Source organism: Hydra vulgaris, chromosome 04 (genome assembly GCF_038396675.1).
Source record: "Hydra vulgaris chromosome 04, alternate assembly HydraT2T_AEP".
Classification (NCBI taxonomy): domain Eukaryota; kingdom Metazoa; phylum Cnidaria; class Hydrozoa; order Anthoathecata; family Hydridae; genus Hydra; species Hydra vulgaris.
Genome location: NC_088923.1, coordinates 22,779,234 through 22,803,363, shown reverse-complemented (window position 1 = coordinate 22,803,363; position 24,130 = coordinate 22,779,234). Strand labels below are relative to the sequence as shown.

General features: G+C 25.3%; 2 protein-coding genes across 4 annotated transcripts; both read left to right on the top strand.

Moving 5' to 3' along the window:
• The first annotated feature begins 237 nt into the window (after positions 1 to 237).
• LOC136079279 (uncharacterized) lies at positions 238 to 20,736 on the top strand. Its single transcript, XM_065795009.1, has 10 exons — positions 238 to 386; positions 497 to 868; positions 5,846 to 5,854; positions 5,988 to 6,092; positions 14,160 to 14,219; positions 14,692 to 14,803; positions 15,059 to 15,214; positions 16,899 to 16,944; positions 17,558 to 17,626; positions 19,369 to 20,736. The coding sequence occupies exons 1-10, from the start codon at positions 248 to 250 to the stop codon at positions 19,675 to 19,677; spliced, it is 1,377 nt and encodes a 458-aa protein (XP_065651081.1). The 5' UTR covers positions 238 to 247; the 3' UTR covers positions 19,678 to 20,736.
• Positions 19,369 to 23,671, top strand: LOC136079657 (uncharacterized). 3 transcript variants are annotated; one of them, XM_065795813.1, is made up of 6 exons: positions 19,369 to 21,109; positions 21,222 to 21,296; positions 21,389 to 21,442; positions 21,921 to 22,001; positions 22,720 to 22,839; positions 23,105 to 23,671. In XM_065795813.1, exons 1-6 carry the CDS (start codon positions 20,401 to 20,403, stop codon positions 23,242 to 23,244), a joined length of 1,179 nt encoding a protein of 392 aa, XP_065651885.1. In that variant the 5' UTR covers positions 19,369 to 20,400; the 3' UTR covers positions 23,245 to 23,671. The 3 variants fall into 3 exon arrangements, with proteins under 3 accessions (XP_065651885.1, XP_065651886.1, XP_065651887.1); XM_065795814.1 differs by lacking the exon at positions 21,222 to 21,296 and having other exon boundaries at positions 20,189 to 21,109; XM_065795815.1 differs by lacking the exons at positions 21,222 to 21,296; positions 21,389 to 21,442 and having other exon boundaries at positions 20,190 to 21,109.
• The last annotated feature ends 459 nt before the right edge of the window (positions 23,672 to 24,130 follow it).

The window sequence follows — 24,130 nt, the reverse complement described above, 5'->3', positions numbered from 1 at the left end:
GTTCCTTAGAATAAATTTATTTAATATTGACTTGTGTGCTGAACGGTGGACATTAAAGTACTATCGTCAGCATCAACGAGCTTTTAATAGTCCTGTAATGGCTGATGAGTCGAGATCTGTAGAGTTTCATGTAGCTCCAAAAAGAAAACTACTTTCTTATTAAAATACAAATAAATCAACAAATTTAGTATTTTCACACTTTAAAAACCATAAATTTCTTGTAGAGTCTAACCTGAACAGGATTCGCATGCCTAAACATGTTTCTCGATGTGGGCGACCTAAAGGTTCTACTCTGACCACTATTGGTTTGCCAAGAAAGCGACAACCTAATTTACATGAAAGAAGAGTACCTTTTTTGAAATTACATCCATCAAAAAGACATGCTAGTATGTATAAAAGATGCAGATGTTTATTTTTTCATTAGTATTTCTATAATATAATTTACTTGTTAATTAATCATTTTTTACTAACCATATATTACAAACTTTGCATTTAGTGATGCTGGGTTGGTTTTTAAAACCAGATGATGTCCATAAAACTCTTTCTGGCATTCTCATTGAAGGTAGTTGTATTGAAAAAAGAGTCAATCATATATCATCTGCTATTCTTGATGAAAATGCTGTAGGAGCTCTTTTATCGCTACAAGAGTATTTTACCCCAGATGGATGGAAAGTGCTCCATGAACTAATTGATGCCAAATCTCGTCAAAAAATTTGGCCTTGTGCTGTGTGCCAAAAAAGCACTTGCTTGGGTAATGACATTGGGGACTCAGTAGGATGTGATTTATGCCTTTTGTGGTTTCACAAAAAATGTGTTGGTCAGAAAGAGGGGTATCTTCTAAAATCAAAATACTGGTTTTGTCATTCTTGTTAGAATGTTTTTTTATTAATAAAATGTAGTTATACTTGGCTATACTATATTTGGTTTCAAGTGCTTAACTTATATATTATAATTAGCATCATATGTTTTATTTTACTATTATATTTTCAGTCTACTGGATTTTTTAAGTTTTTTTACTCATTCATAGTTACAAATCGTATACTGAGAGTCCTCAGGTTGTATGTTAATTTCCAGGTTTTGCAGGTAAACTGTTTTCTCCATTTATTCTTTGATCTTATATTCAACTAAATTTACGTAATTTAAATATAAATAGGCCGCTTAACATTTAACACCAGGGCGAAAATAAAATACTTACATAAAAAGTATAGCTAGTATATCTAGAATTAGAATCATTAGAATTTTTAGAGCTTTAGGTAGTTAAAAGTTATTTCTTTTACAGACACAAATAATTTTCACTAAAATTTTTAGAGCTTTTGATAGTTTAGAGTTTTTAACAAAAAATAATTTTCACTGAAATTTTTAGAACTTTAGATAGTTTAGAGTTTTTAACAACAAATAATTTTCACTAAAATTTTTAGAGCTTTAGATAGTTTAGAGTTTTTAACAGCAAATAATTTTCACTAAAATTTTTAGAGCTTTAGATAGTTTAGAGTTTTTAACAACAAATAATTTTCACTAAAATTTTTAGAGCTTTAGATTTTTTAAATTTCAGATTTATCTATAAAATTTTAAAATAGTTTAGAGTTTTTTCTTTTTGTTTTTAGCCGAAAGTAATTTTCACTAGAATTTTTAGAGCTTTAGATTTTTTAAATTTCAGATTTAGATTTTAGATTTAGAATTTAGAGTTTCATGTTTCATTTTTCAAAGTTCATGAGTAAGTAAAACAAATAAAACTTTCAAAGTAAAATAGTTGTCATTTTATTCTTAAATATATGTTATTTAAAGATAGGTAAATAATTTATTTTATGGTTAACATCTTCCATAGAAAAATTAACATATAATTTTAAAATTTTTTGAACTTAATATAATTTTTAATCCGAAGTTTAAATTTGTTATTGTATTATTATTTTGTTACAAGTTTAAACAAGTACTTTTTATTATATTCTGTTTTTCCTTTTTCTCTAGTTCTTCTAATTCCAGTTTGAGTTGGCTTTCTGTTGAAATATGGTTTAATATAGTAAATTTTCATTATTTGAAATTTACTTTGTTAATCATTAGCTAACAGTTACAGAAAATTTGAACTAAACAATAAGGTAAGAAGTTTAGTTTACTGGTAATATTAAAAAGTAGATCCTTACTGGTAATTTTGTTATTTCTTTTTTGTACCTTTCTCTACCAGTATACAGGCGTTTAAATGTTTCATCTAAACTACAGTTTGTATTAGTTAATAATAAGTATAATTATAAGCTATTTTCATTACATACAGTGACTGTTCTTGAATGTTTTCAGAAGCGTTCAACGTATTTTATTGTTTCAAAAAGTTATCTTGGAACCAGTGGTCCCAAATCACTTCTGGATAGCATCACTGGTAATAGACACAAGTATGGGGTCTTCAATAAAGTTCGTACACCTAAAATTTAGACCCTCCTTCTCTAAATAGTATGCATCTCACTGAGTCTGTAATTTACTCAATGCTTTAACATATCTACAATTATTTCTTGAAAATTATAGTGGTTACTGCAACAGATAAGTACACATTTTTTTTTTTTAGTTGCTCTATCAATTTTTTACCAATTTTAAAACAATTATAATTAAAATAACAGCAATCAATGGTAAATGAAAAATTAAAAGCAGCATTGGGGCAGTAGAATAGCAATAGACACACAGTAGCTGAGGGAGGTGTGGAGTTTTAGTTACCTTAACCACCTAAGATAACTTCTTTTCATTCATTTAAATAGTATTTTGGAATAAAGTTTTTCATATTTTTTTTTTTTTTTGGTAGAAAATAAGTTAAGGAGCCTACACTTTTTTGCAATGCATTAGGAAACTTGCCTGCTTTTTGCATGGTATATAAAATAATATGTAAAAAATAATTTTTCAGCAAAAATCAATTTATATAAAAAAGACAAAATTTATTAGATTTTTAAAAACTATGTGTTGGTGCAGAGCAAACAATGTTTTTTTTTACCTTTATAAACTATAACTTTAAAATTGTTCTTTCTTGAGGACAGGCCAAGACATAATAGTAATAATCATAATTAAGGAGTCATTTAAGGCCTATAGATTAGGAATCAGTAGAGAAACATTAAAATTTTTAAAAAAGTGTTTGTTTGGGACACCCTGGTATGTACTTTTATAATTGACCCTCCCCATATACCAGATACACATATGAAAGCAATTAAAAAATTGAATAAATGTTTTTAATGGATGACACCTAAAAGTTAGGGTTATTGTATATCATTAATAAAACCTCCTTTGCATTTCATTAAGCTATTGAGTATTTATTGATATAATAATAATGAAATCAAAAATTACCTGTTTAATGTAATTTTTCAGTCCATTGAATAAATTAGTGAATTGACTCAATGGACTTACTTTATAAATAATAATAACGATTCTGAATATTTATAAAGGATAACCATGTTAAAAATTAGAATTGCTGCTTTACAATAAGGACCTGTTCTCAGGTAGAATTTCAATTTAAGGCTCCAATTTAAACAAATATGGTAAACTGGAATCAAAATTCACTTTGATCCAGCCGGGTATTGAACCCAGGTGGCTGACATCGAAGCCCCAGTGACATACCGCTAGACTAGACTACTAATAATACCTTTTATAAGCTAATATTGCCTTGGTTTTTAGTTCACAAATTAGAAAAGTATTAAACTCATCTAACTTATTTAACGAAATGCACCACGAGAAGGTAAACCCTAGGACTTTGCATTCCATTGTATAATTTCAACAATTTTCCAGATTTATAACTTTTGATAACTATAATTATTATGTATATTTTTAATAGCGTTTTGTTTATTTAGTATTTTTTATAATATTTTTAACACTTGATTTAATCTCAATATAGTCACTAATTTATATAAATACAAAAAAAGCTATTATGTGGAATATTAATTATGTAAGAATTTATTACTTTTTCAAATTAATTATTAAAAAATAATAATTTTATGTAAATTTTAAAATTTCTTAATCTTTCAAACTCTGTATCATTAGTTTTGCAATAGCGTCATAACCATAATTGTAAGGGGAAAACATTGAACCTACCCACATTAATAATCCATTTTATATTGTACATAACGCTTTAATAAGGCGTTTATTCAACTTTTCCCCTTAAAAAGATGATTAATAGGCAATCACAAAGATATAAAAGTAACATAATTAAGTATATGAATGTAGTTTTTTAATGCAATCTTGTTTATTTGAGACTGGAAATAATTAAAAACTATGCTTTTTTAACCTTATTTGGGCTTTTAAAATATTTGTTGGCATTTCCTACATGCAAAAAACATCTGTTTTTCATTGGGTTTTAATTGATTTTGACAAACTGAGAAAAATCTTGTTTTTCTACAATAAAACTTGTTTGTTCTGCATTGTCAAATTAAATCTTGTTTCTGTTACTAAACTAAAGTTCTAAAATTTACTTAAGAATTTAAATGGTTACCATATACCTAAAATTGGACCAAGTGTGGTGGTTTAAATTTTGATATTGTAGATAGATTTTGAAAACGTTGACTCAATTATATTATGTATGAGGTAGCTATCAATATATACAACCAATCGATTATATATATTGATCAATCAAATACTTGAATGTAACAGTACTATAGTTCACCAGACCCTTCAAGTCTTACTCTAATTAATGTCATGATCGTTAAAATCACCCATAATTATTTTACAATTTACATTTTTTGATTTTTCGGATATAATTACAAACTCTTTATATTGATTTAATTAACTCAATGGAAACATAGGTTATTTGTAGGTACATCCTCCAATTAATGTTTGATGATTTCTTATTACAGATTGAACACAGATTTTGATGATTAACCACATGTTTTTTCATTGCTAACAAATTTTTAATTTCCAACAATTGCTAACAATTTCTAACATTTGCTAACAAATAAATTTTTAATTTCCAATTCCTATAAAAAATTATAAAACTAGAATCAGTTATCCTAAAATATCCTTGTATTCAAATTTGTTAATTGATATGTCATTTCGTTTATATCAAATTATCTAAAATCAGGATTTGTTTTCACACGTGACTTTTGCAACCAATGGGCGCGATTCCGGTACTATAAGAATATTTTCTTATAGTACCGACTTTCGGTACTCTATCCACGGCGTAAAAGTAACGGTGTTAATAATAACTTTATAACATAAAAATAACAGTGTTAATAATACTACTAATAATAATAACAATTACAACAATAACAACAACAACAATAATAATAATTATTATAATATCAATAATAATAATAGTAGTAATAACAATAATAATAATAATAACAATATTAATATTAGTAGTAATAGTTAAAAGTAGTTAATAATAGTAATGTAAATGTTTATAAGAATAACAATAAGCAATAGTAATGACAACAAAATATATAATAGAAATTAAAAAAATAAAAATACTAAAGACAACAAAAATTGATTATAGAAATTAAAAACATTAACTATATTTTTTTAATAAAAAGTAGAATAATCTAGTTTTAAAGGTTGAGAATGAATTGAGAGCTTTTAGTTCATAATTAAGGTTGTTCCAAGTTTTAATGCTTTGATATTTTATAGATTTATGCCCGTATTTATGAAAGCAGTGTTTAGAGACAGACATGTTTAAATTACTATGAATAATTACTTAATATGAATTTATAGTTTTAATATTCATTATTACCATTCATACTGAAATCGATTTAAAGTATACGAAACTTATACAGTAATATTTTGTGTCTGACATTTCATGTCAAGCACATCAACATTATGTTAAGGTTCAAAAATGTCTAACTGTAAATATAATTTTTTTATAATTTGAATATAATTTGTTTATTATTAGGCTATTTATGTTATTTCACAAAATTTTGTTTTATTGAGTGACAGATTATTAAACAAGAAAAAAAAAAAAAATTAGGTATTTAAATATATTTTGTTTGATTTATTCATTGATCTTAAAGTTATAAATAAGTTATTTAATCTAGTGTGTAAAAGAAAAAAATGTCAACCAAAAAATGTTGCAAAGTACTATATTCAAAGAAAAATTGATCAAGAAGGTTTTCTCAAAGTTAAAATTAATGAATCTATAGGTAAAAATAGTTTTAAAATTATGTTTTAACATTATTGTCTCTACTTTTTTGACTTGTTATTATATATGTTATGATGGCTTGTTGTTAACTTTATAATGGCTTGTTGTTAACTATAATGGTTGAGTTTTTATAATAGTACTTGTTGAACACGAGTTGACTTTTTATAATGGCACTTTATCTTTTTAAATAATACTTGAGCAAACTTTTTTAGTAATGCTATATTTATATTATTTAATATATCATAAATAAATAAATCATTTACTATAATGTGCACCTAATGTTTTACTATTGGAGTCAGAGTCGTGATTTTGTATAGCGATTCCGACTCCACTAAATGTTACAACTCTGACTCTGTTACAACTCAACAACAACCTGAAACAACAACCTGAAAATGTTACAACAACCTGAAAATGTTACAACAACCTGAAAATGTTACAACTCTGACTCTGACTTCGCAGCCCTGGTATATATTATAAGCAGTCAATCATTAAACCTTGAGGATCTTTTAGGTAAATTATAAACCTGTTTTAAAACTTACCTCGTGGTTTTTTTTTCAATTAACTCAAATAGCAATGTCAAAAGAAAATCGAGACGAAGCCTTTACTTATCCATTTATTGTTATTTATTATTTTTTTTGACTTCAGTCTTTAATTTCAGCTGTCTTAAAACTCTTCTATTTGGATGAAATACATCATAAAAGTATCTTTAAAAAATTTAAATGACGCCTCAAGGTTTAGTTTCTTGTAAATATATACAAGTTACTAAATATTGTTTTAAATTTCACATTAGGATTCTTTAGATATAAAATAAAACATCTGTATATAAATTTACATGATGACTTAAGGTTTGATTTTGTCTTTCTTTATATATATTGTTTTAAAAGTCACCTCGAGTACTTTTGTTTGAGTTTTAGGGATCGTCCAAAAAGAACATATGCTTTTTTTTGTCAATCCTCCCCCCCCCTCCCTTCTTCCCGCATTTTGCAATACGCTTTTTTAAGTACCTACCACCTCCCTAAAAGTACCTACGCTTTTAACCTATTTATCTAACATTTTATGATATTTTTTTAAATTTAGAGACTCCTTTCATATATAATCAACCCACTGCCCTCCCATCTCATATACACCATCTGCGGACCCCCTCTTCCCCTCCGAGCTTATGTACTTTATGGATGATCACTTACTATTAAAATGTCAATTCGAAAATCTAGAGGTTACCTTAAAGGTTAAAATCTATGTCACCTTAAGGTTTCTTTTATTGTTCCTTGATATATATTGTTTTAAATTTTACATTAAGCTTTTTAGTTATAAAATAAAGTATTTTGAAAAAAATCTAGATGACGCTTTAAGGTTAAGTTTGTTTTTTCATTTTTATATATGTTTTAAAAATTACCTCTCAGTTCTTTTGTTTTACTGAGCTTTACTATAAAAATATATAATAGAAAAAATCTATAAGTTGCCTTAAGGTTTGTTTTATTGTTGCTTTCTAATTTTTATTTTAAATATCATGTTATTTTTTGTTTTTGTTTAGCTGAATTATATTTTAAAATATCTTAAAAAAGTCTATGTCGCCTTAAGGTTTGCTTAATTGTTCCTTTTTATATATTGTAAATAGTTTTTTAGTTTTTTTTTACTTAGTTTTAAAAGTCACCTTAAGGTTTTTATATTTGGCCGAATTATATTTTTACAATATCTTCAAAAAGTCTATATGTATTAATTGTTCCTTCTTATATATTGTCAATAGTTTTTAAGATTTGTTGAATTGCTCCTTGTTATTTATTTTAAATAGTTATTTTTTACTTAGTTTTAGAAGTCACCTTAAGGTTTTTATGTTTGGCTGAATTATATTTTAAAAAATCTTCAAAAAGTCTATATGTCGCCTTAAAGTTTGCTTAATTGTTTCTTGTTATTGAGAAAAAAAATTTTTGGCAGTTTTAAAAGTCACCTTTAGGTTTTTGTGTTGGGCTGAATATTATTTTTTAATTTCTTTGAAAAGTCTGTCACCTTAGGGTCTGCTTAGTCGTTCCTTGTTATATTGTGAATAGTTTTTTTTTTTTTTTTTTTTTTAATTAGTTTTTAAATAATTTTTTTTTAATAGTTTTAAAAGTCGCCTTAAAGTTTTTATGTTTGGCTGAATTATCTTTTAAAATATCTTCAAAAAGTCTATATGTTGCCTTGAAGTTTGCTTAATTGTTTCTTGTTATATATTGTGAAAAAATATTTTTGCTAGTTTTAAAAGTCACCTTAAGGTTTTTTTGTTTGGCTGAATTATATTTTTTCAATTTCTTAAATAAGTCTATATGTCACCTTAAGGTTTGCTTAATTGTTTCTTGTTGTTGTAAATGGTTGTTTTTTTTATTATTTAGTTTTAAAAGCCACCTTAAGGTTTTTATGTTTAGCTGAATTATATTTTAAAATATCTTCAAAAAGTCTATATGTCGCCTTAAAGTTTGCTTAATTGTTTCTTTTAATATATTGTGAAAAAAATTTTTTGTTAGTTTTAAAAGTCACCTTTAGGTTTTTATGTTTGGCTGAATATTATTTTTAAATTTCTTAAAAAAGTCTATATTTCACCTTAAGGTTTGCTTAGTTGTTTCTCGTTATATATTGTGAATAGTTTTTTGTTTTTTTTACACAGTTTTAAAAGTCATCTTAAGGTTTTTTTTGTATGGCTGAATTATATTTTAAAAATATTCTCAAAAAGTCTATATGTTGTTTTAAGGTTTGTTAGATTGCTCCTTGTTATTTATTTTAAAAAATTATTTTTTAATTACTATCTTTTAAAAAATCTTTAAAAAGGTATATATGTGACCTTGAAGTTTGCTTTATTTTTTCTTGTTATATATTGTGAAAAAAATTTTTTGCTTGTTTGAAAAGTAAACTTAAATTTTTTTTTGTTTGACTGAATTATATTTAAAAGTATCTTCAAATATTTTATGTCGTCGTATGTTTCACTTTATTGTTCCTTGTTATATATTGTTTTAATTTTTACCTCACTTTACTTACTTACGCTTAAAGTTTTAGTTTATTCTTCCTTTTTCTATATTGTTTTAAAAGTCACCTCAAGTTTCTTTTTTTAATTGAGTTTTACTATTAAAATATTTATAATATGTAAAAAAATAGATGTTGGTATAAAGTTTTTTATTGTTCTCTTTGATATTTTGTTTTAAAAATCTTCTTAAGATTTATTGTTTGAGTTAATTATATTTTTAAAAGATCTGTAAAAGAATTTAAATGTTGCCATAATTTTTTTTTGATGTTGCTTTTTATTTTAAAAGTCACCATGAGGTATTTTTGTTTGGCTTATTATTTTTAAAACATCTTTTAAAAATCTTTAGGTCGTCTTAAGGTTTCCTTTATTGTTTCTTGTTATATGTTGTTTTGAGTTTTACATAAAGTTTTTTAGTTATAAAATAAAGTATTTTAAAAATAATCTAGATGACACTTTAAGGTTTGGTTTATACTTCTTTTTTATTTGTTTTAAAAATTTCCTCTCAGTTCTTTTGCTTTACTATAAAAATATACAATTGAAAAAAATCTATAAGTTGCCTTAAGGTTTGTTTTATTGTTGCTTTCTATTTTTCATTTTAAAATCATGTTAGATTTTTTTTTGTTTGTTTGAATTATAGCTTTAAAGTATCTTTCAAAAGTCTATATTGCCTATAGAGTTTGCTTTATTGTTCCTTATTATATACTGTTTTAAATTTATCTTAAGTTCTTTAGTATCAAAATAACATATTTCAAAAAAAACTAGATGACACCTTAAGATTTAGTTAATTCTTCCTTTTTTCTTTTTGTCACCTCAAGGTTCTCATGATTTTACTGAATTTTACTATAAAAGTATCTGTATAAAAGTTTTCACCTTGAGTATTGTTTAAATGTTCTTTTTTATATATTGCTTTAAAAGTTACCTTATGGTTTTATTTGTTTTACCGAGTTTACTATTAAATAATCTAGAGGTTGCCTTAAGGTTTGTTTTGTTGTTACTTTTTACTTCTTTTTTTTTTTAAATTCACCTTAATGTTTTTTGTTTGGGCTGAATTATATTTTTAAAACATCTTTAGAGAGTCTATATGTCGCCATAAGGGTTTGCGACATTTTTCCTTGTTAAATATTATTTTATATTTTACCCTTAAGTTTTTTAATTATAAAATAAAGTATTTAAAAATAAATCTAGTGATTGCTTTAAGGTTTCGTTTATTCTTCTTTATACGTTGTTCTAAAAGCCACTTTTTTTTTTTAAATGGGTTTTACCATAGGAATATCTATATAAGTATCTAAATGTTGCATTAAGGTTTGTTTTACTGCTCCTTTTTATATGTTGTTTTAAAGTCAACTTAAATTTTTTTGTTTGTCTAAATTATATTTTAAAATTATCTGTAAAAGTAATTTAGATTTAATTAAGGGTTGTTTCCATTGTTCTCTTTAAAGTTTTGTTTAAAAGTCACCTTAAGGTGGATGTCAGCCAAAATTTAAAAAAAGCTGAATTTCTGCAAAAATTAATGCTACACTATTAAGTCTTTTAAATGGAATTAAAATCATGTATCAGGAATGAAAAAGAACTATATGGTGAGTAACTTGCATAAAAGCTATAAAATATTATAAACTGCTTTTACTACTGTTACCATGGAAACCAAATCAATAAAAACAATGTAAAATCAAATTAAATCTATAGAGAGAGACTGTGAAAAGGGCTATATCAATAAAATATCCTAAATTGACCACTTTTTTTGAACTAAAATGACAACAACTGAAAAAGGATTAATTTGAAAGAGTGATTTTTGTTTCATGATAACAATTGCTCTGGCAACTTAGAAAAAACTGTTTTCAATGGTTAAGGAACCTGGGAGTCAAAGAATTTTATAAGGCTTTGTTAAATAATAGGTTTTTAGTTTGATGCAAAACTTTTTTAGACTTATATAGACCATAATATTGAAATTATGGTTGCTAAGGGTGTTGCTAAGATAAATATTTTGACTGGGATAAATTTATTGAAGAAAAAAAAAGTAAAAAAATATATATAGAAGTATATATTTTTTTATAATACAGAAATTTCTCTTTAAAAATACATATAAAAAATTTGATACATTACAAAAGTTTTTGTTAGCATCCAACTTAAGGTTTTTTTGTTTGGCTTAATTATGTTTTAAAAGTACCTGTTGAAATTTTTTTATTTATAAAAAAATTTTTTTTAAAAAAATCTGGTAAACTTCTTAAGGTTTGGTTTTTTCTATCATTTTATATATTGATTTAAATTTTACCATTTTCTTTTTTTAGCTATAAAAGTTTCTTTATTTTTAAAATAAATTTTTTTTTAAATAATCTAGATGACACTTTAAGGTTTACTTTATCCTTCCTTTCATATATATATATTGTTTTAAAAATTTCTTCTCAGTTCTTTTGTTTTATTGAGTTTTATCTAGGGCTACTAGTTCGAACATGTTCAAGTTCAAACTTTTTTCTCCTAATAGTTTGAACTTTTAAATTTTAAAAAATTTCTTTTCATTACTTTTTGTAAAACAAGCTAAAATTTAAGTAAAAATTATAAATTTGAGTATATTTGCTTTTTTTTTGTTTTGTGTTTGCCTGGAAACTCTGAAAATATAATCAAGTTTATATACCTGTAGCGCCATTGCATTTAAGTTAGGATCGGTTTTTTCCTATTAAAAAGTAGTTAAACAGTGACTGGTAATTTTTCACCATTTAACCACTGTTTATTTACGCTTGAAATTAAAATTGTAAAGAGTTTTAAGTTCAAACAAGAATGGCTTCTCAGCATTAGCACATCTAGAAGATTTGAAGTTTAGGAGTAATTTCATTTTTTGCAAAAAGCTGCAAGAAGCAAATGTGTCTCAACACGCGCTATTACAAGGCACTTATAAATAAACACAAAATAGAGTTTCTCAAATGTAATAACATTAATAAAAATTAAATTAGTAAAATAATAATTTAGTACATAAAAATGATATATTTGTTAAATCCAGGTCAGTTTAAGAACAAAATAAAAAGAAATAATATAGGTATTTTTTATTTAAAGAAATAATATAGATAGCAAATTAATCTTGTTCAAAGAATATTCCAGCTTAGAGAGATAGACTCGATATTAATAAAAAAGCCAAAAATGGTAACAATATTAGAAATTATAACTAAGAATTGACTGTAGCTAAAGAACCAAAAATGTTTTATCAAAATAAATGGTTTTCAAATGGTATGATCTCGTGAAAGGGCTCTCTAGCCTTAGATTGTTTTCGTATAGAAAAAGAAACTGGTTGCAGGATGATACCTTGCATTTACTTTTTATAAACAAATAAAAAGTCTTTATAAGTAAATAAACAGTTTTGTATTTACTTGTACCCTTTTGTTTTCAACTTTAAATAAATAAAAACTATTTTAAAAAGTTTTAAAAAGTTCGAACTTTTTTCCTAAATAGTTCAAAAGTGTTTAAAATTTTTAAAAAAAGTTCAAATTGGCAGCCCTAGTTTTCTATAAAAATATACAATTGAAAAAAAATTTATAAGTTGCTTTAAGGTTTGTTTTATTGTTGCTTTCTATTTTTCATTTTAAAGTCACTTTAAATTTTTGTTTGGCTGAATTATATTTTTTAAATATCTTTAAAAAGTATATATTTTGCCTTATAGTTTTCTATATTGTTTTTTGTTATATTTTGTTTTGAACTTTACCTTAAGTTTCTTTAGATATAAAATAAAGTATTTTAAAAGAAATAGATGACACTTAAAATTTAGTTTGTTCTTCCTTTTTATATATTGTTTTAAAAGTCACCTCAAGATTCTTTTGTTTTAACTGAATTTTACTAAAAAGTATCTGTATAAAAATCTAGTAGTCACTTTAAGTGTTGTTTTAATGTTCCTTTTTATATATTGTTTTAAAAGTCACCTTTAGGTTTTTTTTGGTTTACTGAGTTTTACTATAAAAATATCTCTTAATAAATATGCAAGTTGCCTTAAGGTTTGTTTTATTGTTGCTTTTTAATTTTTATTCTAAATAGTCACCCTTGATTTTTTTGTTTGGCTGATCTATATTTTAAAATATCTTTAGAAGGTCTTTATGTCGCTCTTATGTTTGCTTTATTGTTCCTTGTTATATATTATAAGTCTTTATTCATAAATTAAAGTATTAAAATAAGTATCTAGATGACACTTAAAAATTTAGATAAAGCCTTATGTTGCTAATTATTGAATCAAAAGTCATATTCATTGTTTCTATTTAATCTCTTTAAGTTTCATATAGAAATTTTGATGATATCTTATAGTTTTTTTGTTGTAATATCTTTAGTTAAGCAGCCCTCAAAACTAGGGCCTGTATTCTGCAATGCTGACCTAACTGCTGACCTCAAAGTGTTAGAGGTCAATAAAAAATTGCTTATCTCATTTTAATGTTTTATGGTTTGTGTTTTATGGTTTATGTTTTATTACCTTTGTATCAAAATTTTTTTGCTGACCAGATCCCGACTTATAAAAGATTGAGGTTGGCAAATTATTACCGACCTCTTTTTTCCTAGTTTCCAGGGTTGGTTAAATAATATCTTCCCTTAATATTCCTAATGATTTTAGATCTTAAATATTGATTGATGGAGCCATCAAAAAATATTAATGGTTTGGATGAACTTCAAGGTTTAGTTTCTCATTTCTTGTTTAATTTTGTTTTAAAAGTCATAAATTTTTTTTTTTTTAATGATTTTTATTGTATAAAAGTACGTAAAGTTTTCTTGATGACGAATAATTGTGATGCAATTGTGTTGATGAGGACTTATGTTTAACATATTTTCTGTGATTATTTAGACTGTTTTAAGTCTTTTAAATTGTAATTTTTAGCATTATTTTTATCGCAATTGTTTTGCCATAATTAAAATTTCAAGTGTCATTTAAATTTATATTCTGTTATCACAGGATAAGTAAAGTTTGAGTAATATATTTTTTAACTTTTGGTTGCTAAAATTTTGGAGGTTGTATGTATATTTTTATAGCATTCATAATCAAAACATTAAAGTTTTAAAACTAAAAGTTTAGTAAATAATATATCGGACTCACTTATTGTTTAACCAATTCAGGTTATGGTGTGTTTGCAACAAATAAGTTTCTGAAAGGGGACTTTCTTTTACAGTACAGAGGTATATTTTTAGGTGTTTTTTCAAATTTTATTAAATCTTTTTTTTTTTTTAACATTTAGTTGTCATGTGAATATAAAGATTTTTACTTTGCTGTGTTAATAATATTAATTTGTTGGTGATGGTGGTCTTTGTATAATATGCGATACAATTGTGTTGTTTGTGATGCAGTTGTGTTATTGTGATGCAATTTTCTTAAGTTTTTCTGCCACGTTTATTAACATATTTTTAATCAATGTCAAGCATGGTTGCGATCAAATGCATTTGATTAAATACAATTACGTTAATTATAGATATCCTATTACAATTATGAAATATATTCCATTATGTATTATTCAAATACAAATACATTATATCTTTGAAAAACACAAAACGCTCCTTTAAAAGTCCTGGAAATTTCCTGAAATTTTGAATTATCTATTGGGTGGCAACCCTGTCTTATGTGTATAAATATTTTTGTATCTGTATTAAATAGGTGATGTTATTAGTTTAAATGAGGCAAAATTCAGGTCCCAACAATATGAGAATAAAGGATTGGGTTGTTTTATCTATAATGGGATCAAAGATATTTATGGTAAATCTGTTTGGTAAGTAAAATATTTTTCATTTTTTATTATTTTCTCAAATTTGTATGGTTTATGGTTCTTAAATTTGTATGGCTTTTTTAGAACTGATTACATATATAAATGTAAATTTTTTACATATTTAACAAAATATAAATACAAAAATAAACATTGATCATGAAATTTTAATTTACTCATGAAAATTATAAAACATAAATTTACTCTATTATTGTTTTTTTTCTTCTGATACTCATTTAATTTCTGATTTTTTTTTTAAAGCATTGATGCTACAAACCAACTAAGTTTCATGGGATGCATGGTAAATGGCTCACCTTCAATTTATGCCAATGCAGAAATGAAGAGAATAGTTGAGTCTAATTATGTTAGTCTTTGTCTTTTCGCTACAAAAACAATAGATGGTGGTACTGAACTCAGGTATATTTTATGTTCTAAAATATTATTCCATTTGGGTTTCAGCTTACAATATATGGTTTGCGTGATTTTTTTTTAGTTTAAAAATTAGTTTTTAGTTAGTAAATTCTTATACTGTTTGTCATCAAATTATACTATAAAATTACTTTAAAATAATTCTTTAGGAAGTTTATGAATAAATAAAAGGGATGTAGTGTCTCAAAAAGAACACCAGCTTTAAATTACAATTTTTTTCTTTTATCTGGTGTCAGGAGCTCTTGATACTTATGATCTGCAATGAGAAAATATTTCATTGCAGTCCTAGAGCCATTATATAAAAGGACTCTAGGTACAAATTGCTACTCTAAAGTCATTTTTTCCTTAAAAGTAGTTTAAAAGCCTCTTTTCATTTATTGTCTATGTTACTTAAAATGTTAGTTGCATGGTTTATAATTTTCAGGATATTTCCGCAATTCTGCAATATTTCTTTAAAATTTTATTTTTTTGAAATATCCAAATAATTTTATGGAAATACAAGTAAAAAATTTTTTTTGGTACTTGTTAATAATTTAAACAGTAAAGGTAATTACTCAATTAATCTACGCTATATTATGTTGTTTGTAGACATAATAATTTAGTTATTTCATCTAAAAATCTAGTGTAGTTTAGTATAATAATTTTTTCATATAAATTAAGTTAATTTATAAACTTTAGTTAAATAATTATTAAAGTAAAAGTTGATTTTTGTGTTCGTTGGTGCACTTTTTTATGAAACATTGATAATTTTTTGAAACTTTTAAAAAACAAAACTAATACAAACTTAAACTTCTAAAATCCCCAACATTGTCATTCTCACCTCAAAATTTTACTATTGTAACATTTGTAGCACTACACCAATGATTTCCTTACTCAAAAAATTAAAATATTTAAACATTTTTCAGATTCAAATAATGTTTATATTATGTGTGTTATAATGTATATCATATTCTTAGACATACAAATTGCATTTAGATACTTCTTAAAAATATTTTCCAGTTTTTTTCTAGGTATTTTCGGAAGCAAAAAAACCTGGATTTTTAAAATATGACCTTGATAATCTCTTTAGTTTAGTAGTTATAAAAAATTAAATAACTATGGAAATTGCTAACTAGACAGTTTACATTTTTTTATGAATTTTTTTTTACAGTTCTATTCAGTTGTATTTTTTTATAAATCTAGTATGCAGATGGGTAATCATTTTTATCTGTTGTTAATTTCACACATCTCTCTTAGTTTCAAACCAGTTTTTGTGGTCTTAGTTAAAGATTATTATTTTATACTGCATCAACGTAATATTTTTAGCAACCTGTTGGGCTGCAATAACTCATTTGTCTTGGGCAAGTGTATAAATAAATTTTAGGAAAATGAAAAATATTTTATGCATACAACTAATGACTTTTGTGAATGTCTTTTATTTATCACCATCATTGTTACTATCACCATCATCATCTTTTAATGTCATAATTTTATTTTTTTGCACTTGATTGATTGTTTCCCATAATACTTTATCTCCAATATTTACTATCTTTAAAATCTTACTTATTATTTTTTTTTTTTTTGACTAATTTTTATTTGTTCTTGACTTAAAATACCTGTTATAACATATGTAGTTTGCGCAAGCGCGTGTAACACATAAAGTTTTTAGAAGAAATAATTTTGATATTTTTAGATATGATTATGGTGATAAAGTTAAGAAAATGTTCTGGCGGACCATGGTGTGTTTTATTATATCAAATTTTATTTTTATTTTAAAAAATAATTTAATCTTTAAAAAGTTAATTTTGAGTTTATTACTATCAATGTTTGTTTAACATTAGAAGTTCAAGCTAATACTTTTTGCTCTTGTTACTTCTATCTAAAGTATTAACAATTATTTATAAAGTTTTTAGGTTTTACAGAAGTGGTGTGAGGGTGGGGGGTGTACATTTGAAAAAGGACTGTTCTATTTAAAAATCAAAGACATGGTAGCTTTTTGTTTTCGTTTATTTAAATTTGTAAATGAAGAAATAATAAGGATTTATGAGTGGAAAAATGACTAGTATGATAAAATGAAAAAACCTTAGCAGATGCTTGTTTTGCTGTAGATGGCCTTGATTTTGTCCAGACTATTAAGACTGTTGTGATTGATCAAATACGCAGGCTTCTGATACGTTTTTGATGTACCATAATGTGCAAGTTGCATTTTTTTGATGTACTATAATGTGCTAATACTATACAATTATTATTATTATTTTTTTTTAATTGAGCATACATTAAGACATTTAAGGTATATTATTTAGACATACTTGTTAAAAATTAAAATTACTTGTATCCTTATTAATTGTTAAGGCATCATGCTTACAGCCATTGTGTTATAACCAAGCTAATTATGTTGAAATTGGAGCAATAAATAGGGAGGTATAATTTGAGTTATATTTTATTGTTATTTTACATAAAATAAAACAATTGTGTTTTGATTTTATTTAAAAACTCTTAACTACATAACATAAACAGGTTTCGTAATAAAGGTTTTTTCTTGGACATTATTTTTTTGTACAGGAGACCTCAGTAAATCAAAGTATAGTGATTTAATATCTTAGTGGTTATTTCATTTTACTTTTGTTAAACTTTTTATGACAAAATTAAAACTGTTTTATTTTTTTCTTTGCAAAGTTGAGGTATAAAATAAGCTTGTAACTTAAAGTTGAGGTATAAAATAAGCTTGTAACTTAAAGTTGAGGTATAAAATAAGCTTGTAACTTAAAGTTAAGGTATAAAATAAGCTTGTAACTTAAAGTTGAGGTATAAAATAAGCTTGTAACTTAAAGTTGAGGTATAAAATAAGCTTATAACTTAAAGTTAAGGTATAAAATAAGCTTGTAACTTAAAGTTGAGATATAAAATAAACTTGTAACTTAAAGTTGAGGTATAAAATAAGCTTGTAACTTAAAGTTGAGGTATAAAATAAGCTTGTAACTTAAAGTTGAGGTATAAAATAAGCTTGTAACTTAAAGTTGAGATATAAAATAAGCTTGTAATTTAAAGTTGAGGTATAAAATAAGCTTGTAACTTAAAGTTGAGGTATAAAATAAGCTTGTAACTTAAAGTTGAGATATAAAATAAGCTTGTAATTTAAAGTTGAGGTATAAAATAAGCTTGTAACTTAAACATCAATAATAAGTAGTTTTATAACTCTTTGCATATGTCTCTTGCAATAAATATTTGGTTTTGGTATAAAACACCATGCTAAAAAATAAACATCAACATGTTTATTAAGCAGATATATTAAACTATAGGCAGGTGTACTGTATTCAGTGGGTGTACTAGACAGATGTTAATAAGTTACTGGTTGATCATATGCATAAAATGAAAATATATTTTATCTGTGAAAACAGTGAACCTATGGAATTAATTACTCAAAAACTACTTATCAAGTGTTACCAATTTTTTGAAAGAACTTTTAAAAAATATATTTTTAAAATTTATTTTGTCAAGTTAAAATGAGTAAAGAAACAACAAATACTTTTTTGTCACATGTTGAACTGGATTGTGTTACTCAAGCTTTGGTTAGATTTAGGCAAATCCAATTAAGTTCTTTGCATTTTACTAAATTGTAAGTAAAATGCAACAAAGTACTAAAATTAAATAGTGTACAAATTATTAAAATTAAACAGTTTTGTATAACCTTACAACAATTTTTACAACCTTAACAAAGTTAAAACTCTTTATAGAGGACAGCATTTAATGATTAATACTCAATATTAGATGTGAAATTATGTGTAAATATGTGCGGCAGTTGAAAAAAAAAATTATTACATTATAGATTTGTAATGATTGGAATATAAAAAAAGGATATAAAAGTTGTATAAAAATTTTTTTAAGTTTTTCTAGTTTATTTAATTGAAATTTGATATTTCGTTACAATTTTGTTTCTTTTTTTAAGTTTTTTGTTTTTTTTATCGATTTTTATCTTAGATAAGTTATGAACACTGTATGTTTTAAAAAAATTAAATAATGCAAAATGTCAGTAATATTTAATATATTACTAACATTTCCCATTACTTAAATTTTTTTAATTAATTTTATAATTTAAAAATTTTAAAGTGTTTTTTGCGTTTAATTAAGTTTTTATGTTAACTTATCAGCCATTTGTTGTTTAGAATTTAGATGTTTTAAAAGTTACATGGGAAAAGCCATTGTTTGATGATTCTGACTCAGAAATCGAATATCAATATCAATCCCCTGTTGATATCATTACTGAATCAAGTTTTAAAAAATGTGATCTTATTGTTGAAAAAGAAAATGAGTTAGTGTGTTCGTCACCAAACAAAGAAACAGAGTTTATTGCCATACTTCCTAGTTTAATTACAACTTCTATAATTGAAAGATGTGCTTCTTGGGAAGAACTAAAAACCTTTACAGAAGCTTCCAATAGTAATATTTCTATTATGTTGAAATTGGAGCAATAAATAGGGAGGTATAATTTGAGTTATATTTTATTGTTATTTTACATAAAATAAAACAATTGTGTTTTGATTTTATTTAAAAACTCTTAACTACATAACATAAACCTTTACAGAAGCTTCCAATAGTAATATTTCTAAAGAAGACCTAAAATCAACTTGTGATGATTTTTGTAAAACTACTAGAAAATGTTTGGATCTAATTAAAACACATGGCAAAATTGAGGTTGATACCTCAAAACCAGAAACCAACAAGTACACAAAACACGACTTTGTTTATTTTGTTTATTATAAAGTTTCAGAGACTAAAAGATTGGTTCGTTCACGAATGCGGTTAACTGCAAGATTATACTTATCTTTTAAAAGTATCTATAACAACCAGAAAGCTGTTAAATTAGATAGTATCTTAAATAATGCAGCTGATATGTACTGTCGAGAAGTAATCACCATCGTTGGAGAAGCTATTAATTCTTTATTAGAAAAATCAGTATACTTAATTTATTAAAGTTAACAGCAAAGTTTTTGATTGGTTACTTTTTGGTAAAAAATGATGATTTAAAATTTCAGAGAGTAGTCGACTTTTTAAAGGTTTTAAAGCTTTATGAGGATGATTTATTTGGTGATGCTTATTATAATCTAAATTATCGTAAAAATATTGATTTGCGGAAACCAATTAATCTCCCAAATGAAGCAGATGTTCAACTGCTTATTGAGGAATGTAACAAAATTATGAATTCTATTGATGATTTTCAACATCCATGGGAATCATTTGTCACTATCCGGTCTGCAACTGCCACATGTTTGACTATATTTAATGCCAGGCGAGGTGGAGAACCAGTGCGATTGCACTTATTTCAGTGGAATGAGGCTTTAAATGGAGAATGGATGGATAAACAAGATCTGCCTGAAGAATTTAATATTGAGCAAATGTTTATCACTTATCAAACAGGGAAAGGTTCGGATCACACAGTTCCTGTTCTTTTTCCACCAGAATGCATAAAAGCAATGCGATATCTGACAAACAAAGAGGTTAGGAAAAATGCTGGAATTCCTGATGAAAACCAATATATTTTTGCTAGTACCCAAAAAAGCATGAGCCATGCTAGTGGTTGGCATTGCATAAACGAAATATTAATTCGCTTAGATAAAAAAGGTGCAATTAATGCTACTCAAAATCGGCATCGTATTGCTACAATCTTGGCAAAGCTGGAGTTATCAGAAAAGGAAAAAACTTTAATTTATAATCACTTTGGACATTCAGAAAGAATTAATCAAAATGTTTACCAAGCTGCTCCTGGATCCTTACAAATAAAAACAACAGGCAAAAGACTAAGAGATATTCAAGAAGTGAGCAAGGTTGATCCATTTAAGTCAAGTATTTCTAATTTAGCTGAACAAGAGATATGCACTATAAAGGAACATGTAATACCAGCTGATGGTGAGTAATGTTGATTGCTTTTTTAAAGTTAAATTTAATATAATAAAATTACTGTTTTATTGATTTTACTGTTTAATTGATTTTTACAGAATTTTTTTTTTTTACTTATTAGTTGAGTTAAAATCTAAAAATGATAGTAAACTGAATAGTGGTTTAAAAATTAAGCCAATCCTTGAGTTAAAAAAAGGTTTAATTGATTTTTTATTTGTTTACTTTTTTTGTATTAATTAAGGTAAGTTTTTTAATTATTATTTTTTTATATTATCATTTTTTCTAAAGTTATAGAAAGTGAAACTGGGAGAAAAAAGTATCCTAAAAGATCTTTCCATGAAGGTGAGGAATGTTGAGAAATGTAATTTCTTAATTTCCTAATAAAAAAAATTAATATGATGCTTAAGCTACCACAAACTTAGTTCATGCTTTAATATTAAATATGTTTTCTAAACTTAAGTAACGCGATAGTAACCTGTGTTTTTAATTTATACTTAAATTTTAATGAAAATTTAAAGCAAAACATAAATTTAGCCTAAATAAATATTGTATAAAGTAAAATAGATACAAAATAACATTGTTTTAACATGTTTAAAAGGTTAAAAAATTATTTTTGATGTTTTTACTTTGTAAAAATTTTTTGTTTTGTTTATGTTAAAGCCATTTTGAGTACATTTGATATGGTATAATTTTGTTGTTATTATTTTTATTATCTCAAGTTAAATACCGACTGTCGATACTGTCCTCTTTCACGTTTTTAATTGTCATTTTTTGGATTGTATAATTTGTCTCTGACAGTTTAATAATTTCTCATTATTAGTTGATTTTACAAAGATATCTGTAAATGATAGTAAACTGGATGGTGCAATAAAGATAAAACAAGTGCTAAAACTTGAAAAAGGTTCAATTGCTTATATTTTATTTTTTACCTTTTAAAATAATGTACTTTTTTATTTAACCCTTGAACTATGTTTAAAGAAAATAAAAATATCCTAATTCTAAATTGAGGACGTCTTGTTGAAGCCAATACTGACATGGTTAGGTAAAACATCAAACGCCAGGGTCATCCATAAATTACATCACGCTCTAGGAGAGGGGTTAATGGCTCTGACTACTCATACGGAACTTGTTACTAAAGTGTCACGGTATTGTAAAAAGGGGGGCAGGGAGGTTTCAAAGGCGGTCGAAAATTGCGTGGCGTAATTTATGGACGAGCCCACTGGCAAACACTAGTCAAAGGCTTTATTAAACTTTTTTTTTTAACTATATTTAAAGATTATAAAATGCTTTTAAACAAATGCTTTTTAACTCTAGTTAAAGATTATATAATGCTTTTAAAGGCATTTTAATTTTTTGAAAGTAAATAATCAGAACTGTCATAAATAAATTGATAGTTTTGAAACTGCAAATGCCATTATAATTGTCAATAATTTTTGATGTAGTTAAGCATTTGTAAATTTGTACATCGAACTTCAACTATATCCACTTTTATATATTCATGTTTTTTCCCCATATGAATTTTTGCCTTTCTCTGCTTATTAACTAAGCTTATTATTATTGCTTATTATGTCAAGGAAACGGAAGGTGGAAAATACTTTTCCTAATTTTATTTTATACAGAAAAAGCGATCAATGAAAAGAAAATTTTAACAGTTGAAAAAAAGTTATGGAATAAGACTAGTAAAGTTGCGTTTTATAAAGAATTTGCCATTCACCTCGAAAAAAATCGTGGATATCCAGGTATTTCATCCGTTTTTTATAATGAAGTCTTTTTTATTTGCTTTTAAAGCGGTTTTCAGTTCACACCCAGTGCAAGTGTAGACATCAAAACCATAACAAACTAGTTACACTGCTCTTTTCAACGTGTTAGCGTCATTTACAAAAACACATTTATGGAAAAATTAATGCATAACTAGTAAAATCTTTTAAATTTTAACTTTTCGCTTAATTCGATTATTACTATTTTTTTTCTAAAGTTAATAATTTAATCGTTTTGTTTTTTTAGGCCGTAAAGAAATGGTAGTATTTGCAAAAAAATTTAGTTTAGACCTCAAACAAATCAGAACTAGAATTGTTAATACACGACGAATTAAACAGAATTTTCGAAAGAAGACAGTTGCACTTATGGGAATTGACGAATGCTGAGAATTTCTCGCTTAAAAACTTAGCGGTTTTTAAATCATTTTGTAAAATTATTTACAAACAACTAGATTGCTTTTATTACTTTTGCGGGCTGATTTGACGGAAGCCTGCTATCAAACAATTCAATGACATTTAGTATCAGTAAATCTGTAGATTGATACTCGTTGTTTTAGCTTATAAGTATAATATAAACGTTTTCCTAAAAAGTCTTAACCTGCTATTTTTAATAAAATGTATGTGTCAAAACCGTAACATGGTGCCTACATGCGTCAGTTTAAACCCTGAGTATTTTGAACTTTTATTGTTTTTAAGCTTTGTGGTAGTTCGAGTTTTTCTATAATAATGTATCAAAATTTTAGAAAATAATGAAAGAAAATTGTTATCATTGTGCAATATGCTTGGAATATAAGCAATAAACGAAGAAAATAAATATTTGTTAACTTAATCTCTATAAAAATTAATGTTTACATCTAAACAAAAATCTGTCACCATACAGTCGATGTAGGGTTTTTTTTTCCTTTAGGCGACTTTAAAATATACAAAAAACCTTAAGGTGACAGCAAATTTATATAACTCGTATAACTTTTCCATTAAATATTGAATTAGCGAACTAATAGCAAATTAATCATCATTAATGTCTTCCGAATCTATTGCGTTTTATTTTACAAAAAAAAAGTTGAAAATTTCCATTAGTCGCCTTAAGGTCGAAAATTTTTACTGTTGCCTTTAGGCGCATCTAGGGTTATATATATATTGATATATATATATATGATGATGTATATATATATATGATATATATATATATATATATATATGATAATATATGTATATGATGATATATGAATGTCGAAAAAGTGTTTCTCGTTCGACGCCAACGCCAACTCGCCCT